The 14,226-nt window shown below is 39.8% G+C and overlaps 1 protein-coding gene across 2 annotated transcripts in view; it reads right to left on the bottom strand.

Moving 5' to 3' along the window:
* GAK (cyclin G associated kinase) overlaps window positions 1-14,226 on the bottom strand; it is a 77,452-nt gene that overhangs the window by 33,440 nt on the left and 29,786 nt on the right. For both annotated transcript variants that reach the window (XM_034773817.1, XM_034773816.1), the window contains exons 13-18: window positions 13,981-14,103; window positions 11,422-11,555; window positions 9,830-10,024; window positions 8,530-8,647; window positions 2,672-2,751; window positions 2,070-2,263 (exon numbers count right to left, since the gene is read on the bottom strand). In XM_034773817.1, the coding sequence (XP_034629708.1) occupies window positions 2,070-2,263; window positions 2,672-2,751; window positions 8,530-8,647; window positions 9,830-10,024; window positions 11,422-11,555; window positions 13,981-14,103 (844 nt within the window). The remainder of the gene's footprint in view (window positions 1-2,069; window positions 2,264-2,671; window positions 2,752-8,529; window positions 8,648-9,829; window positions 10,025-11,421; window positions 11,556-13,980; window positions 14,104-14,226) is intronic.

Raw genomic sequence — 14,226 nt, 5'->3', positions numbered from 1 at the left:
ACCCAAAAAGAACAGGTTCAATGAAACTCATAGAAAGTACTTAAAGTGTAAGGCAACAACAGTGTACCACTGATCTAGGATACAAAGCTGTCAACCTCAACTTGGAAGCAGGTGAGTGACAGCACCCTGCTCATGCAGGAATTGGTCATTTTCCTTACTTCAATGTCAGGTGCTGAGCTGGAGGGATATTGTCAGAAGCTAGGGAAGATTGCCTTATCAATGGCTCTGTAGTCTCACACAAGAACAAGAGCTCCATGCCAAATCAAAGAGTGGACACCTAACCGGCGAGAGTTTTAGCATGGAAATTACTTCATTTTGGAAAGAATGGGGTGCATACATGGAAGTAAGTTGAATTATCAAACACAGAACAAAGTATTTAACTTGGTGAACACCCCACATCTGCTCTGTACATAGCAGTCTCTAAGGGTGCGTCTGCACAAGGTGGAGGTGTAGTTTTCAGCTCAGTCTGATTGAGCAACCATGCTAAAACCAGAAGTATAGCTGTAGCAGCGGGACAGGCTAGCCACCCCAGTACCATCCTGCCGAGGACCCTAAGCACGTACCAGAGCAGCTAGCCCGCCCCACCCTAACTACGTTCTTATTTTTAGTGCGCTAGCTCAAAACTAGTGTGCATACGCCTACCCAAAACGACAATTATGCTTCCAGCTCAAGCGTTGACATACCCTAATGCCAGCAGTGTAGTGCCTGACTTACTGGAGTGCTGCAATACCATCTTTGTTTAAAAACCAAAAGATTCACAAAAAATACAGTATGGGATATGCTAAACATTAAAAGGGTCCTGCCAACTCAGCTTTGGTCCCAAGTTTAAGTTTTGTGAAAACAAATTTATGAAGATCTAAGAAAAAACAACAACATTTTTTATCTTAAATTTCAATTAAAAAAATATATTTTCACCTCCAGTTTTTCAAACCCAAACATTTCAGGGCTAAGAATCTAAATTAAATCAACTTGCAGGATTTTCTTTTTCTCAAGAGGAGGCAAATTCAGAAAGTAAAAGGAACATAGTAACGAAGTGATTTTTAAAAAAATTCTCCCACTTGCAATACCAACACCTTAGATTAATGTAAAACAAAAAAATGTTGTTCGCAAAATGATTTAGTTGAGTGTCCTAGCTAGAATACAATATAAAAGGGAGATTTATGTTCAGGAAAGAACAACAAGGCTTAATGCAAAATGCAAGACTGGCAGAAATATACTTTTCTAAAAACATTTGAAAAGGGGAAAAGAGACTATGTTGGATCAAGAGATAAGTGAGGAAAAAAGCAAATGCACTGAGTTAAAAAAGATAAAAGAAGCAGAAAGACAAGAAGTGAGGTCTTACTTATTCTCTAAATACAGCCATGTTAGAGAACATTAAAGAAAGGATGAAGGAGTGGAACATGAAAACTAATGAGACCAAGAAAAAAGCAAACATTAAGTACAGCAATCCTGGCAAGAATTACTAAAAATATATCCAGAATGAGTAAGTTGGCTAAACAGACAAGATGCAATGTTAACAAAGTAAGATCCCTTCAAGAACAACAGACACTCACTAATGCAGGGAAAATCTTAAGAGAAACAAGCCATAACTCTACTGGACTATGCACAAGAAACATCTCAATAACAATATATTTTGAATTATGAGTATGAAAGGCCACTTATGGAAAATGCTAGAATACTTTCAACTGCATTGATGAAAGCGTAAGCTCAGCTAATCAACGAAAGTGGAGAGAATTCTCCCCAGGTTTTGGAGGCGAAGGGCTCAACTGCCAAGTATTTTTGTTTGATGTGTCACTCCAAATAGGGCCTCCAGAGCTCTGGGAAAAGGTGAAAACAGTGCCAATATAGATAAAAAGACTGGGCTAATTACAATCTAGTATTAAGGAAAACTCCTATTCCTTAACAGGCAAGGGTACTGCACAGCTATTCACAAGAATTAAGTTTTCCCTTTTAAAGGTCTGTTTAAAAATGTATGTCTAAAAACTAAACAAAAGGAGTCCTGAACTGGAATGCTTTAAAAGGATAGGAAACACGCTAAAGTTTCTAATGCCTCCAAAGTTAAGCTTTACCAAATTTCGATAAAATCTCTTGTTGTTCCTCCCGACTGGAGAAAAGGATCTTGGGATTCAGTCCCTTTATGTTCAAGTTATCCCATGGCGCTCGTTCACTACAGGGTCTGTCTCTGGGCTCCACCTCCACTTCCAGATTCACTTGAAATAAGTCAGGATATTTCTCTTGAATGTCACAAGCATCCAGATCATACCTGTAATATGGCGATGTAATAAAATCACAAATCAAAAATCTTTCAAGGCAAATATTCAATCAGCCCATCAGGTTCACTGTCTCGGACTGCAGCAAGTTAAATGACTAGTACTTCTATGGAATTGGTGCGCAAAGCATAAAACCAATTGGATTTGGTTACTTTTTCCCTGTTTAATCTCATAGGGATGATTTATTATGAAGAAATTTCAAGAAAACCCCTCATCAAGAGACACTGAGTCAAAGGAAGTGTAGTCAATCAAAAGCCAGGACTCATTTTGTTAAAAATGAAAGCTATCATTTCCCCACACTAATAAAACATACCCCTCTCCCCCCAGATCTGTTGATCTGGCAAGTAAAAAAATTTGAAAAAAAGTTTCTGCAAGTTGTGTTCAGCAAAATATTCACATACTTAGCAAATTTCACTGTGGTGGCATTCCGGGGCACAAAACCTGTGTGGAACTGAATCTGGAACATCTTCATTGAAGCCATCTATGGGGAGGAGAAAACATAGGATAATTACATAATTCTGTGTAACAGAAGATAAGGACTCTGTATCTTACTTCCCTTTTGGTGGAAAGCGTTTTTGATATTCATGAAGGCATTCTCTTTCAGTTCAGCTTCTCTAAACATACAATAGCTCCATATAGCATTTTTCTTGGGATGGCTGAATTTGGACTTGTTTGTTTATTTCAGTTTTTCAAGTAAGTTGGTAGTATCATTGAAGAAACACCGTCAGAAATAAAGACACAAGGAATCGGATTCTAATCTCACACCTGTACAAATTGGGAAAAGCTTCATCAAAAGCTAGTACAGCATGCTCAAACTCAAGACAAGCAGTGGTAGATTAGCCTGCTGGGGAGCAGGGAAAGCCCCCACGCCCCAACCCCGCTCCCCGGCAGGAGTGCCAGGCAAGCGGGGCAGGGCAAGCCCCCACACCCCAACCCCAATCCCCATCAGGAGTGCTGGGGGGATTGGGGAAGCCCCTGCGCCCCAACCCCGCTCCCCAGCAGTAGCGCCGGGAGGGACTGCAGGCAGAAGGGATGGGGAGAAGCCCTTACTTGCTCTTGCCCAGGGCCCCACAAACCCCTAATCTGCCTCTGAAGACAAGACATAATTCTGTAGGGTAGAACTCAGGATCTTTCCATAGCCTTTTCAGAATAACTAACACTTACAGAATCCATTTACAGCGTTGAGGGAGAACAGCTTAAAGAGAATTAGATGTATTAATCAAGTGAAAGTTTGTCAGCATCTTAGTACTTATGTTTACACAGTATGTCATGTGTATGCAAGGACTTCTATTCGTTTCCTGTGCAATATCCTGGCTGTCAATCTCACACTGGCCAGCATAATAGGGGTTTTTTAAAACTGATTCAAGATATCCATCTAACTTATCCAACTCTTCCTTCTGCTGACAGACAAGACGATTTTCCCTTCTGCAAACACCAACGTAAGTAGTCTGCCTTTATTTACACATATACATCAGTCCTGGAAGAAAGGTAGCCAAAAAGTACACGGGGCAATCCATCCTTTCAGGAATCTCAGCCCAAAACTAATGCCAGGTTCTCCGAGACCAAAAGAGAGAGCAAACTGCCCTGCTGCTGCCTAAAATGCTCCCTCTCCAAACACCACTGCTTCTTGCTCAGAGCCGTTTACTATGAAGGTAAAACACAGCATGTCTTCCCAAGACTCAAGAGTTGCTCATACTCTAATTAAAAGAGCATGGAAGATGTAGAAAAGCACTATCTGGAGATACCTGCTGTAATATTTGCAACACTATCAAACTCAATCTAAACTTGACTCCGAACTTCAAAAAGGAGGTTTTTTTAAAAAAAAAAAAAAAAGGATATTTTCAATAAGCGTATTGTGAACAGTACAGATCGAATAATCCTCTTTCTTGTTGATGTGTTTGCACTTGATTACGAAGAGCAGCATTTACCAAATTAATGTACATAAACTTAAGGCAAAGCAACAGGTTTCATTTTTAGTTTTAACTGCTATTGTAACATCTTCATTTCAGTCAAAATCCATACACGACAACCCAGTTCTACAGAATAACCAAGTGCAATTTGGAAGATCAGAATTGGCAAAGTCACATTAAGGTCAAAACAGGCCAACTCCATTATCGGGGCTGTCACTGCACATACCAGTGTCGTGGCTTGGAGTTCGACTAGGACAAAGAGCTAAAATAGCGAGATCATGGTAATTGAAAATTTCAATGTCCAAGAGGCTTAACGGGTAAGTGCTCAGTACTTTGGAAAGTCAAGCAACTTATCTAGGGGCCTAACTTTACACACATATTTTTTTTAAAAGTCTTGGCTTTGTTCAAGAGAGGACAAAATGTCTTACATACCCTGCTTCCAGTAAGACACTGCTATCCTGGTCTGTGGCTTTTGAAAAACGTGAAATCAGCTCTACTTATTTTGTAGCCAGTAACAGACATTTCTAGTTTCAAATAGTAACCTTCCGGGCTAGTTCTCCACTTCCAATGCACTGGCAGCAATTTTCATAGTCAACAAATATCAGTGTTCAATTACCAGGAAGTGGGAAAAGCTTCTAAAAAAGGCACCAAGAACTGCTTATGACTGGATAGTGGCCTCCCCCAACATTTAACCAAACATCATTAAAGCGGCTTCTTCGTTGAATTAGGAGAAAGATTCTTCTCATCTGGCAAGAGTCCAATTAAAATTCCACATGGAAAGCAAGTTTTCCAAATAGATGGTATGTCAGCCACAGGCTATGTGTAAGATACCACAATTGCTGGAGCAATGGTCTGATCCAGTATGTTAAATCCTACCGATTCATACAGAGATCTCAGACTTTAAGGCCAGAAGGGACCATTATGATCACCTAGTCAGACCTCTTGCACATTGCAGGCCACAGAACCTTACCCACCCACTCATGTAATAGTCCCGTAACCTATACTGAGCTACTAAATCCTCAGATCTTGATTTAAAGACTTCAAGTTACAGTGACTCCACCATTTAATCTAGTTCAAACTAGCAAGCGACCATGTCCCAACGCTGTAGAGGAAGGTAAAAAACCTCCAGGCTCTCTGCCAATCTGACCTAGGGAAAAATTCCTTCCGGACCTCAAATATGGCAATCAGTTAGACCCTGAGCATTTGGGTGAGACCCACCAGCTGCACACCTGGGAAAGAATTTCCTATAGTAACTCAGAGCCCTTCCCATCTAGTGTCTCATCTTTGATAGCTGGAGATATTTACTAATGGAGTCGCAGATGGGCCATATACCACTGTAGGCAACCTCATCATACCATCCCCTCCATAAACTTATCAAACTTAGTCTTGAAACAAGTTAGGTTTTTTTGCTTCCACTACCCTCCTTGAAAGGCTTTTGCAGAACTTCACTCCTCTGATGTTTAGAAACCTTTGTCTAATTTCAAGCCTAAAACTTATTGATGGCCAGTTTATATCCATTTCTATCTTCTCCAATTTAGCTAATAATTTCCCATATGGAACTGTATAAAAAAAAATCTTACTGGAATCCAGGTAGATAAGATTAATGCATTTGCTTTGTTTAGAAAATCAGTTATCTTTTCAAAGAAAGATCAGATTGATCTGGTAGGATCTCTCTTTTGTAAAACTATGTTGTATTTTATCCCAATTACCATTTACCTCTATTTCCTTAACTACTTTTTCTTTAAAAATTTGTTCTAAGACCTTGCATATAATTGAGGTCAAACTAACGGGCCTGTAGTTTCTTTGGTCACTTTCTTTTCATTTCTTAAACGTATTTGCAATTTGCCAGAGTACGACTCCCGAGTTTAAGGATTCATTAAAAATCGTTGCTATTGGGATCACAATTTCATGTGGCAGTTCCTTTAATATTCTTGGATGGAGATTAAATAGGTCCCCTGACTTGGTCATTAAATTCTTTGAGCTAGACTTCCAACTCACATGTGGTAATTTCTACTTCCATATCATCATTCCCATTAGTCACCCTGCCAATGTCCACATGCTCCTCATTCTTATTAAAAACTGAGGCAAATTATCTTTTTTTATCTCCACTCCATCCTCCGTGCTTTGCAGTCTCACTTCTTTCTTTATTTTCAGGGCTAAAGAATCTTTTACTGTTGGTTTTAACTTCCTATGCAAGGTCCAACTCTGCTTGGCTTTTGGCAGTTCTCACTTTTTCCCTATATTTTCTGGAAACATAGCAAACCTAGGAAATCTGAAGGAGGAATTACAGATTGAGCGAAGAATGTGTAGTAGAGAAATACAATGGTGAAAAAAAATCTGAAAAACTAACTTCTACCAGCACTGAAAATATTTGCATAGACGACTAAATGCTTTTATCCATTATATTTGCATGCTAAAATAATTGTTTTCAGAACCTCCGTGTGACAATAATTCCTTGAATTCTGTAGGTAAGTAATCCTGAAATGTATAAATATTTCACATTTGTATCTCCAGACTTCACTGTGGCTACACCAAAGCAGAGAAAGCTAGAACTTTTAGTAATTTGGGTTGAGATAGACTTCACATGCAAGCTTTGCTTTTATAGCCTGAAAAATATTAGCATTTTTAGTTGAAAGAAAAATCATGAAGCAACAATATTCTGTTGCCTCCTGCAGCGTGAAGAATAGTAAGGAGACTATGCACTGAGCCAGACCACAGATGGAAGCAGGACACTGGAATAGATGGACCTCCTAATCTGTGCGGGATGGAAATTCCTGGAATCCCACTTTGCTATTGGCCCAAATACCTATTCCAGTCGTGGTCTCTGTGTTCTGGATATTAAAAAAGAGATATATATATATATATATATATATATATATGTGTGTGAGAGAGAGAGAGAGAGAGAAAAAAAAAAAAAAAAAAAAAACACACACACACATCCCCCTCTACCCTGATAGAACACGACCTGATATAACACGAATTCGGATATAAAGCTGCACTCCGGGGGCGGGAATGCGCACTCCAACGGATCAAAGCAAGTTCGATATAACGCCGTTTCACCTATAACACGGTAAGATTTTTGGGCTCCCAAGGACAGCGTTATATCGGGGTAGAGGTGTATTATATATATAAGCACTATCACGTAAGTTAGCAAAGAGGTGTGTTATTAAAGTGCCCCACCTGATCATGGCAAAGTATATTATATGCCAGCTCTCTTGTGATGGAGAAAGAAAAGGAAGTCAACCGCTGAATGTTAAATGTGCTAGGACGCATGCTATCTAGTTTATGCAGCCGTCAGATGGCTGGACACTGCATGAATACAGTGAGGCCAGGCACCAAAACAGATGTTGGGGGTGGGGGGAAAACATCCCTATTTTTAGAGATGTTGAGCATCCATAAAACATGCTGACTTCAATGGGAGCTACTCCGTGCTCTGCACTTAGGTCCCTAAGTGGCTTAATTTTTCATAAATGTGCGCCTTGGATAGTAATTTTAGGTGCACACACTGTGAAAATCATAGTCCAAGTGGCCTCATTTCATCTTAAGAAAAGGAGTGTCAATTCTAGCTAGAGTTAATCACTTACTACGTGCTCTGAATCCTGAAGAATCAAACAGTGACATTTTATATCTAAAATTCAATCTCCCCAGAACTGGGAAGGATGGTGGTCTCTGTTTCAGTGAGAGTTCAGATAGTCCATACAAGTTCAATCTGATCCTGTATCACAGAATAAGTCAGAAAACATAATTCTGTTTTTAGCAGCATTCGAAACAAACATTTTACACAACTGTAATCAGACAGGCAAGAAGATAGCTGTTTAAGATTCTGTTTTAGTGATTTACTCTTGGCAATTGATGTGATTAGAGAGCCTGTATCAGACTGCAGTTTGACTTTTAGACAGAAAAAAGTAATCAACCTTCCTTTTGGTGGGAAATAAAAACAACAGATGAAGTCTCCTGGCTAACACACAAAGTTCTGATTTTTTGCCACTAAATAAGGAACTTTGACAGAACCGCATGGAGAAGTAAGGGGCAGGAGCTCCAGGCATCAGACACTGGGGATAACTACCAGTTGTTGAAATGCTTTCTTACCAGAAAATGCTGCAAAAGGAGCAACTAACTGTACACTTCTTGTCAGAATGCTGACCAGAGGCTGCACGTCATGACAGGATTGAAAGGGAAGGTTGAACTCCTAGCCACCTGAACACCTCAAACTCTTTTCTCAAAAGACAGATGAGCGCACAGAAGGGGAACAATCAAACAATTAACAAACAACACAGAAAGAGACCATGGGGATTGTTCTGCATTGCAAAGAATAAACCCTGTAAAGGTTCCATTAAATATGTCATTACCTTGGCTTGGAGTCTGCCTCCTAATGTCGACCTGGCATGATAGATCACAATGAGAACATCACCTTGGACTGTTATACCCAGTGGGATTACGGCTTTACCATCCTCAGTTTTGAAGTCCCTGAAGAAAAAGCACATCTCACATTAACTTTCAAGAAAAACAACTGCTTTGAAATTAATGTGTTTTTACCTGTTCTGTCTGCTTACTCCAGGTCCCTCTAGGCAATGTAGAAATTCCACAACTTTTGTTTACTATGGAACTAGGGCTTAGATATTCAGGAAGTAACATCTTTTTTAGGAATTGGCCCTCTCCCCGCAGGAGACGGAGGCCCACCTAGACCAGCCTCCTATCTTGCACAGTGGCAAGGAATCAGATTGCTGTTACCACACTATTGAGCTGACCATAAAACTAGTTACCACACTACTGTATGCATCATAGCAGTGAGACACTGTTTTCCTAATGCCCATTCCTACTGCTCTCCTTAGCTTATTGCTCAGATAGATTATCCCCCAAATTTGCTTCACACTCAATGCCCTCCTCTCAAGGAGAAGCAACCACCTTTTCCAGCTTCTATAACAGTATGTAGCTCTGCCCCGTGAAAGGATCAATTTCATAGTTGCAGAGAGCTGCGGGTGAGGTCTGAGCAGGCATGTGAAAGTTGTCAGGGGTACAATGACAGACCATCACGCTAGTAGCACAGATGCATCTGCACATGCTGGGTTCCTGAAAGACCATCGCTGAGCTGTAGTCTTCCACTACTTTTCCATTTCATTTCTCTGGGAAGCTCTCCTAATCCAGTGTGTTTAGAAGGTGCAACCCCATTTTTAACTCCTGGAAGCAGGCCTGACCTTCAAATGTCAGTGGAATCTTTCTCCGCTCCTCCCTACCACCAGAGTTTGGGATTTGAAATAGACGATTATAATAATATGCTGCTGGTACCAATTCTCTTCCTGCCTAGGTTCCAGACTCTCCCAAAAGCACAACCACTAGGCACAACCTTAACACTGGTTATATCTATCCCCTGCACAATACCACAGGTTTAAATGCGCGTCTGAATACTAACTGTCCGCTGCTCTGAGACTGTGGATGGAGTTAGGCCTTCCAGACAGAACTTGGGTAGAGTATCACCAAGTCTGCCCTTAATGACCCCCAAGCAAAGGCAGGACAGACCTGTCCTTTCAGTGCAGAGTTTGTATGAGAGGGGTATTCACTGCACTGGCACTGTCCCTTCAGGGAGCAACGTTTCAGTATTAAAACAGCTCCAGAAAGAGTTCAGACTTACGTTTAGGAACCTGCACTTACTTCATTTTGTCATATTCCTGTGAGGTAGTGGTCACTCTTTCATCCCCAACATAAACTTCACAAAAAGGCCTACAGCCATTTCGCAGTTTGCTGAACAGAGGAACTGGTGTCATGATAATTGATTTGATAACGATTGGCTTGCTGTGAGGAATAATGGGTTCTTCTGCCATCATGTCACACATGTATTCTATATACCTGTCAAAACAAGAGGTATTCGTTCAGAAAAACAATACAGCCTGGAAATGCATGATCTGAAACTTGTCATTGTAAATATTCGATTCCACAATGTTCCATGACACCATTACTCATAAGCGCAAGGGAGTATATTTAACAGCACATTAGGAAACTTAAGTCTGATTTTATATATTTCAAAGTCAACCTTGCACGGAAAGAATGAAACAGAGAAAAGGGGAAAACAATCTAGATGTGTATGTCTAACACATTTCACCCATGGCCAAAGGAGAGTTACTACAGCGGTTTCCATGCACAAATTCCCATACTGTTCTAACTTAGGCACCTATATGGCCCTCCATCAACACAGTAGTTGAGTGCCTCAATCTTTAAAGCATTTCTCTTCCCGACACCCCTGTGAGGTGGGGAAGTGCTAATATCCCCATTGTACAGATGGGGAACTGAAGCACAGAGGGAGACAATGAGCTGTTGACGGTCACACAGGAAGTCTATGGTGGAGCAAGGAATTTCGCCCAGCTCTGTCAAATCCCAGACAAGCATTCTAGCCTCCAGACCATACTTGGATTCATCCTTGTCAGAATGCACCGACTATTTCAGTAGTAGGGCTTTTAAAAAATTAGCCAATTTTAACCAAGCCGTATCTAATTAAAATATTTCTAAACTGTAGTGTACAACTTTGCTCCTCTGCAGTTTGCTAATCCACACACCCGCTTTTCAGACTCTTTATTCTCTTTATTCTGAAAGGCAAAGATTTATTGGCAGATGCTCTAGTGAAGTTACTTAGATTTCAGTATTTTTACAAAACCTAAATACAGTCCACCTGAAACACTCAAGTTATGCTAGTTGCCAAAATAGATGTTATAACGCATAAAAAGATATGCATTTACTCTTTTTAAAGGAGTATATATCCTCTTATTCACTAAATATGCAATGAACTGACTTCAAGTAAGTACTTCTTATACTTTTGAATTCTGTAAGTCTGAAGAGTGTTCAGACAGCTGGAACTTACGTCCACACTGAACAAGCTTTACTTTTTGTCTCGTCCACCTTTGAGGATATAGGTTATACTTTGCTTTGTAGAGAAGTATTTAGGACAGTTTTCACTTAAAGCATTTTACAACCTCAGCTTTCATTCTTAATGTAGTTCCAACACACATCATGTTGATTTGTTCAGTAACTAGGGTCACATGAATAACAGGTTTAAAAATCTTGCAGAATTCAAAATTTACCCAGCGCCTAGGTGACTCATTTGGTTTTGCAAATGTTCTATCATCCTACCAGGCTAATTCCTAAATCAACTACCTCGTCCTACAAATCGGTGTGCTAATTATTTTTTTTTAAGTACATGCTCACAGGTAGATTTGCTTCAACAATGCTTTGAAAAGAGATTGATACTGTACCTTTTATGAGAAGGCCAAATGCCAGGTGGACAGCGTTTCATACTGAACATATAGACCGCAGCCTCCGCAGTAGTGAAGAGACGGCAAAAACATAAAAAAGAGCAAACTACAACAGCAGATGCTGCTCTTCCATCCTACAAAAAATTGTGACCTAAAGTTATTAAACCTAGTTAAAAATGTTAAGAAAATTACTGAAGAACATGCCTGTCTACATAAGTAGCCAAGTTCATATCCTTTATTTCAAGTTATGAATTAGGCATAATTTAAGTTGATAATGGCTGGTTTTTGAACCACAGTTTAAGTAATAAAGCCTTAATGTTGTGGGAATGTAGCAAATTTCTTTAATAATTAAAATTAAATGTTTTTAAAGATGAAACACAAAAGCTAAGCAGGAAACAAACTGAATTAAGTGCTCATTTGAATGCTATTACTGAGTAGTTACTAACTTTAGCTTTATATTATCTCAGAGTTCTGAGTGTTCATTTTCTTAGCATCAGTACCCTAAAGTTTTAACCACATAGTCTGGCTGCTGAGTGGGAGATCCATTTTAGGCACTTCTGCTGACAAGCTAAGGGGCTTCTGTTATGGCGCCAGTAAGTCTTGAGGTGTACAGGAATAACCGGCGAAGCCATGCAGTCAACATCGGCTCCAATTCCTGCCTGGCAATACATCTTTGGTAATTATTCATGTATTTAGAGGAACACAGAGGGAAGTTTGAGATATTAAAGAAAAATTCTTGAGCAAAATTTTCATTTTGACAGGGCAGGACATTCAGGAAATGCAACACGATTAAGACCACATAAGAGAAAGAAATAGCTAACTGGTAAACAAGTCTCTGATGACCAAGCTTTGCACTTTATCCAGAAGCTTGATAATTTACAGAATGGAAACAGGAGAAATGTCAATACAAGAGGGACATGGAAAAGAAAAGCATGGACTTCAGTAATTTCTCCCACCACATTTCTGATGGGAGGGTGGTGACAGGATATAGTAACAAAGCTAGTGCTTGGATCAGAGCAATCATTAAGAGAGTAATCCAATGCAAAAAAATTCTGAGACTGCTGAATTCTGAAGATTCCGCCCCCCTCACCAACAGCCTCAAAGCAAGTTAACAGATTATGGCTACATTATTTCACAGTGGGAGTACAACCTTCTTAAAATACTATGTACACCAGCAAAATACGAATTTCAGCAGTGTAGGTCAAATATAGCCATTTGGTGAACTATTTAAACCGGAAGGCTTATTTAAATGAAATCACTGTAGTTTTATCATCGAGTTTTACACGTGATTATTCATTAACGATGACCTTTTGTCTGCATAAATCCCAAGTTATTAGGCTTTACTGCAGGTGAAACAGGTAAGGGAGGGGGTATAATGCTGAAGGGCAACCTCCTGGCAGCGACTTCATCCTATGGGCTAGAATGGCAGCTTCTGCACCAATTGTGAAGGAATGGTAGGGCCACTGGGTGTGTTATTAGAGATCCCACAGCCCCTCTAAGTCCAGAAGACCCTCTGTTAAATGCAGTTTCTGTGGGGCAAAAAGCTTTACTTGAGGTCTCCCCATAAAGATTACTTACTTCTAAAGTAGCTGGGCTTATATTATGAAATACAGTGTTACTGGTTCATTCAGCGAAGGCCTCGCTGAATGGGTAAAGAAAAATTATAAATCCTCTATGTTAATCCTTAATTTTGTTTTTTCCTGCTCCTTGCATGCGGTTTCACCTCTATGGGGAAATATCAACAGAACTATGATCATCATTTAGACACAAGCTAGTTCTCTGGAGTTTGTTTAGCTCCTGGATCACATCTTCTGAATGAAAGACACTTTAGGCTTATGCAGTTATTTAGAAAATTCACTTTATCTTCTAATTAAAACCACCAGTTCAGAGACTTCTTTTGTTTTTCTGGTTTCTAAACAGAGGAACTTCTAGTAAGAAGAATCTGAGATCTGCATATGGCCGGTATTGCTCATTTCTATTAAAGAAGAAGAATTTATGCCAGTACTATGTGGAGTGTCTGGCCTGTAGCCATACCTCACTCAAGCTTTCCATCATGTCACATCTCAAACAGGGGTGAACCATGTACGTGCATTGACGAGAGAGCTCCACAGACTATTGCAGGAGTTAACTCATGAGATATCGCTCCTGAGTCTGTACTGAAACAGTGCCTCTAGCATGGTATTTAGAGACACTACACTGGTGGAGGTACCATCTTAGAGGTCAACTGGATTCCTAAACACACATGGAATTTTTAATGATCCCAGCTTTTCTTGTAAGAGCTGTGCATTAACTAATGTTGTGCTGGGAAGTAAAAAGGGAATGTATTTAACTTTCCTTCTTCTTGACCTATCGACCACCAAATTGGTGAAAGTTACACCATTTTATGACACAGGCTCCTTTTCTTAAAATAAATAAATAAATAAATTTAGATCGCTACAGAATTGGCTTACGACGGTAAAAATCAATGTTACTCGTACACAAGAATTGATTGATACTGCAATCCTTGCTGTCACCTAAAGCTGGACTAGATGAAAAATTTCAGATGTACCTACTACTTACAAGGCAGTGTACAATGCAAACTTTTTTGTGATCTTGCTTTAGCCATAAATGCATGTTCTTGCAAATGCTGTAAAGGTTTTGAAGATTTGGTGCACGTCTTGCTGGCCAACCACATTCAGAAACCTGGGTTGGGGAATGGGGTAAGAGGTAAGAAAATAAAAGTGACTACTACAACACTTATATAAGCTATAACAACAACAAATTGGCAGTTCTGTAGGTAAATATTAAATCCAAGAACAAATTAAA

This window comes from Trachemys scripta, chromosome 6 (assembly GCF_013100865.1).
Source record: "Trachemys scripta elegans isolate TJP31775 chromosome 6, CAS_Tse_1.0, whole genome shotgun sequence".
Classification (NCBI taxonomy): Eukaryota; Metazoa; Chordata; order Testudines; family Emydidae; genus Trachemys; species Trachemys scripta.
Note: the sequence above shows the minus strand (reverse complement) of the source record. Positions and strands in the feature narration are given on the sequence as shown.